This window comes from Corvus brachyrhynchos, unplaced genomic scaffold, assembly GCF_000691975.1.
Source record: "Corvus brachyrhynchos isolate BGI_N302 unplaced genomic scaffold, ASM69197v1 scaffold83, whole genome shotgun sequence".
NCBI classification, from domain to species: Eukaryota; Metazoa; Chordata; class Aves; order Passeriformes; family Corvidae; genus Corvus; species Corvus brachyrhynchos.
The window spans coordinates 6,327,839-6,332,737 of NW_008238464.1; the positions used below are offsets into that span (position 1 = coordinate 6,327,839).

Sequence of the window (4,899 nt, forward strand, 5' to 3'; positions counted from 1 at the left end):
ATTTGATGGCATTCATAATAGATGGCTAGATTCTGGCATTCCACAAGGGTAAACTAGGGAGGATTTCTCTAAATCTCATGAGCCAATTTTGATTTATAGTACAGCAGCTCCAGTCAGTTTGGTTCCAGTGCAATATAATGACTTCTGCAAGACCCCACTAAGAGCTCTCTCTGAGGAAACATGGTTTCAAAAATTAGTCCCACTGATTCATTGGCTTTTCATCTATGCAAATGAACTCAGAATACAAACAGCAATAATAATAAGCCTAATTCTCTGGAGGCTCTGCAAAATATTTGTAATAAAGGCCACACTGGGGTCATCCTGGTACTAGTAATTGTGGCTAGGTATTTTTCTGCTCACTACCTGTTTTTCTTTCTTTCCCCTGCTGTTCAGTTTATCATTGTGGCCTTGGAGAACACAGTTGTGTCCAGACTGGCAATAAATCTCTGTGATAAGAAGGAACACTCTATAGACATCCTCCTCAAGAAAGATCACTTATCCCTGAGGGTAGATGGGGTAGCAGGAGAGAGTGAACTAAGCATCTCTGAGTTGGAGGACAGTCTGTCCATCTTGGAGAGCTCTTTGCAGTCAACGAAGACATACGTGGGAGGATTGCCAGGTGAGTCTCCAGTTTTGTACCATGGACCACCTTGCTGAGCTGGGAGTCAGGAAAACTGTTTCTGTTCAAGCTGTGAGACTCCTGTTTCTGCTTGAGCAGGCTTTGTCTGCAGTGCAGGCACACAACAGATATGGAGTTGCACCTTCCTTGAATGTTTGTGTCCTTCTGAGGACAGCTGGAGGCAAAAATAGAAAGAGGAGGTTTTGCTTGTTCAACAATAGGAATGATTTATCTGAAGGATAGCTATAAGCTGGGTTATTATCTTAAACCTGGTAAAATCCATAGGAGCTGGACTGCAGGTTCCTGCAGTGCTTCATTAATGTAATGAACCCATGGCAGCACTCCTTGAGGGGAGTACTAGGGACTCGAGTTGCTTTACCTGAACCTTGGGAAGCCTAGTGTGGTGATTCTCCCTGGCTGATGGTCTGTTTGAACTGATCACAGCACAACACAGTTAACTGACTGCCTCCCAGCAGAGGGCAGGTAGGGCACAACCAAGGGATTAACACCATTTATATTTTCTCTGTCTTTTCCACAACAACAGGGTTTCTACTGGGAGGTCAGTTTGCTCCTCTCTTCTGAGCTTGTGAGATTAAACTTTCACCTGAATCATGAATATTGGCCAAGTTTGGGAGTTTGTTTCTTGTTCTGGCTGAACAGGTTTATCTGTCCCTTCTGCTGAGGAATGCTATTAAGGAAACACTTAGTTTCTGATGCACATGATGCCAGCAGCTAAGCAAAGTCTTGCCCTTACTTGCCCAAGCAAGGGAGAGGCACACATGTTGGCCTCTTGGTAGGTGCTGAAGCAGTCAGGCTGGAACAGGGTGGCTAAGGTGCCACATGTACTAGGACACATGGTGAGGCTGTCCCCACCATGAGCAAGAGTTTACAGAGGATTTATGCTGATGATGCAGATGGCTGCCAGTCACACCTGAAAGGGGAGGCCACATACTCTGGCACGTTCACACACTGGCAGGAACAAGGCTGGAATCCCCAGCGTAGCATTTTCCAGTCTCAGATTGAATTATCCAAGCTGGCCATTGCACAGGCAAGAGACGTCGCCTGCTTTCTTTTAAGTAGCTCTCAGATGCACAGCAGAGACTTCCACAGCTCAGGTAATCATCCCATTCTGTCACTGTCCCAAGTTCTCTATGGTTTGCTTAGACTACCTGTGCTGGTGCAGCACCGTTTTTGATTTGCTAGAACTGAGTGTGAGATACCATGGCTGTGGCAGTTCAGACTCAGCTGGCTGCTGTAGGTTTAGCTGCTATCCTCTCTCTGATCTGTTGTGCGTAGCAACGGGAATTTCTGCCAGCGCTCTGCTTTCGCCATTGAGAGGAACCCAGCGCTTGCATGAGAAACCCTGTTATTTGCCAAGCAAATAAACATTTCAGCACTTCAGCTGGATTAATCACTCTGGGTTAAGTAACAATACCGAATGGTCAGATCTAAGTGAGTTTGGCTCATTCAGATTTTGAAAACATTACGTAGTTTTTGGTTTTTCCGTGCTTCCATACCCTGTGGAAAAAACAGTATAGTGGTCAAACTTCACGTCTTTATTCCATTGCCACAAATAAAGAAAGAATTCTGGGTCCAAATATGTAATATGTCTGATCCTAAGCACAGTTAATATTGCAGATGTGGAAGAAATACTACTTAGAGTTTCAACAGATAAAAGGGAACATGTAGACATTTATTACATTTTCTATAGGCTTTTCAGTTCTTGTAAATCCTAAATGATGTAATTTATGTGATGCATAGGTGTTTTTTCAGGAAATATGCGTTCCACCAGGTAAAGGAACCTTTAAACTAGGCTTCCAAATCTTTACATAACCACATTTTGGACAGATCCATTTCTAGTCATAACAGAAAATTAAATATTTCACGTGATTTACAACTACAACACAAAGAAAAAAAAATTATTTTTTTAACCTCTTACAAATCCATCTGAAAGCCCACACTGTCTCTCAGTCAGCCCTGTGGCACATGTAACAGCAATCTGCTTGATTCCTTAGGCAAGTCGTCAGGCTGTTAAGCCACAACTTCAACTTCTTCTGACTCAAAATTTAGTTTACATTCATGTGAGGTATTACAACAGAGATGCTGCATTCCTTTAAGCAGACTTTGCAGATGAACGTTGGTAAATGGAGAGGTAACATCATTAGTTAAAGCAACTACCGAGCAATGGTACTTCTCATCCAGGAAGCTGAAAAGATTTATAGTATTTTTGTGGCTTACAGATCTCCCATAAATGTTCTCTCTCCCACTCAGTCCTAGATACTGTCTGAACTGTGTCTGATCACATCAGCCCTGCATATCTCCAGGCAGAACACTTTAAATTTCAGATAATCTTGGCTCAACAGGACAACCTATTGTTCAAGTTGTCCTTGCTTCGATGTAAAGATAAATGGTTTATTTAGCTACCTGAATCACTGTTAAATATTCTTTGAGACATTTATTATTTTCCATTGCACAACCAGTTTGATTGGGTCAGCTTTGGGTTGTAAATAAACTAATGACCTTTGGGGAACGGTAGAGGACACAGCTCATGTCGATTTTCTTGTCGTTGTGTTACTGTGTGGGGTTTTTTGTTTGTTTGCAATCAGTGTGTATGTGATATTACAGAAGTTAGTACTAAGACTGACTAATTTCCTCTGGTCTATTGGATTGTGCTTAGTGTCTTCTTCCTTGCCATCTGTTTTCTGCCGCTGGTAAACTGATTAAAAGAACGTCACCAGTGGATCTCCACAGTAAAAATTAGTCTCATTAGTCTGACCAATTCAACTGATGCATTCCAGCACCTTGCTGATGAAGGCCGGCAACCTCCCTGTGCTTATACACAGCAAAATTGTGGTAAAGATGAGTGCAGCAAGTGGTAGAGGCTGCATATGGGAAGTGCTTTCCTGTCATAAAGTTCTTCCTACAATCTTTTGGAAACTGTTTTGAAGAGAAAGAGCATTAGAGGAAGGTCTAACCTCTCCACTAATGACAAAGCAGAGGGTTCAGAGATGGAGGGGGGGAAAACATGGGGCTGGAAAGCCATGTGAGCACATTGTGCCACTGCAGCAAAGCCTTGCTGCTGTGCAGCAAAGGTTTCATGGTTTCATCAGGTTTGGAGGCCTTTCAGAGACACAGAGCAGCTGAGGAAGGGTTCAGCCTGGGAGAAGGGCTTTTGAGCACCAGAATAGATGGTGTTTTCCTCACGTCTGGGATTGTGCTCTTGCCTTCTGGAGAGAGGGGCAGGGGGAGGTAGAAACCCTAGCATGGAAAGAGGTGAGCTTGAATTCGTTGAAGTGATAGCTATCTGAGCCTAGGTAGGGCAGGTATTTATTTAAAAGCAGCTGTCAGAGATATTTATCTCCCGTTTCTGACAGACGTTCCTGTCACTTCCACTCCGGTCACCGCGTCCTACCACGGCTGCATGACCCTCAAGCTGAGCAACACGGCACTGGACTTAGATGAGGCTCTCTACAAGCACAATGACATCACCTCACATTCCTGTCCTCCAGTCAAGGAGGGTCAGTAGGTACCACTGCAATGCGGAAGTTTTATACTCAGAAACTTTCAATGCTTTTCTTTTTTTAAAAGATATAAATTATTCAGATCTACCGCACTGCGTGTATAGTTTCTCTTAAACACTGAAGTTATGTAGAAGCTACTGATCCTTATGTCAGATTGATTACTGAAATACTCTTTGCTTTGAGGTTTAAAGGTTGTAATATATTTGTAAATAGTTCAGAAGACTAATATTAAATAAGTCAAAAGTACAGAATATACTGAAAGTGAATGCTGTCTTTAGACTGTAAGAGACGGTTTCATCTGTCATGTGGGAAACCTGGTAATATATGAGTCTGGACTGGAATAAAAATAATAATTCTGTATTATTTTTTATTACCAAACACTGCTTTCTGATTTGCAAAATACAAGAGAATAAAATATTTACATACAAATTTTTAATTTACCTGTACTGAGATTATTCGGTATTCTGGTATTTGGACACAATGACTCAGACTGTGCCTGATGTGGAGGTTACACTGTCCGGGGGGTGGGGGGAGGGAGGGCTGCTTTTTTGGTTTGGATTTTTGTGGTTTTTTCAGGGGGTGGGGGGGTTTTTGTGCTTACATCAGTATTTCATATCTTCTCAGCTGCAGAGCAAATGGTGGCTGCTATTCTTATTGCTAGGGTTTCTCTTTCTGGTACCACAGAAAGAAGACTGAGTTGTGACCTTTAGAAAAACTCTTGGTGAAAAGAAAATGGAAAGCAAAGTTGGGTCAGCAGGA

The 4,899-nt window shown here is 42.5% G+C and overlaps 1 protein-coding gene across 1 annotated transcript in view; it reads left to right on the forward strand.

The window, feature by feature from the left end:
- The window catches only part of GAS6 (growth arrest specific 6), a 41,833-nt gene extending 37,257 nt beyond the window's left edge, over positions 1-4,576 (forward strand). The window contains exons 14-15 of the mRNA XM_008635855.2: positions 394-619; positions 3,994-4,576. Coding sequence (XP_008634077.2) covers positions 394-619; positions 3,994-4,145 — 378 coding nt within the window. The 3' untranslated portion in view covers positions 4,146-4,576. The remainder of the gene's footprint in view (positions 1-393; positions 620-3,993) is intronic.
- The last annotated feature ends 323 nt before the right edge of the window (positions 4,577-4,899 follow it).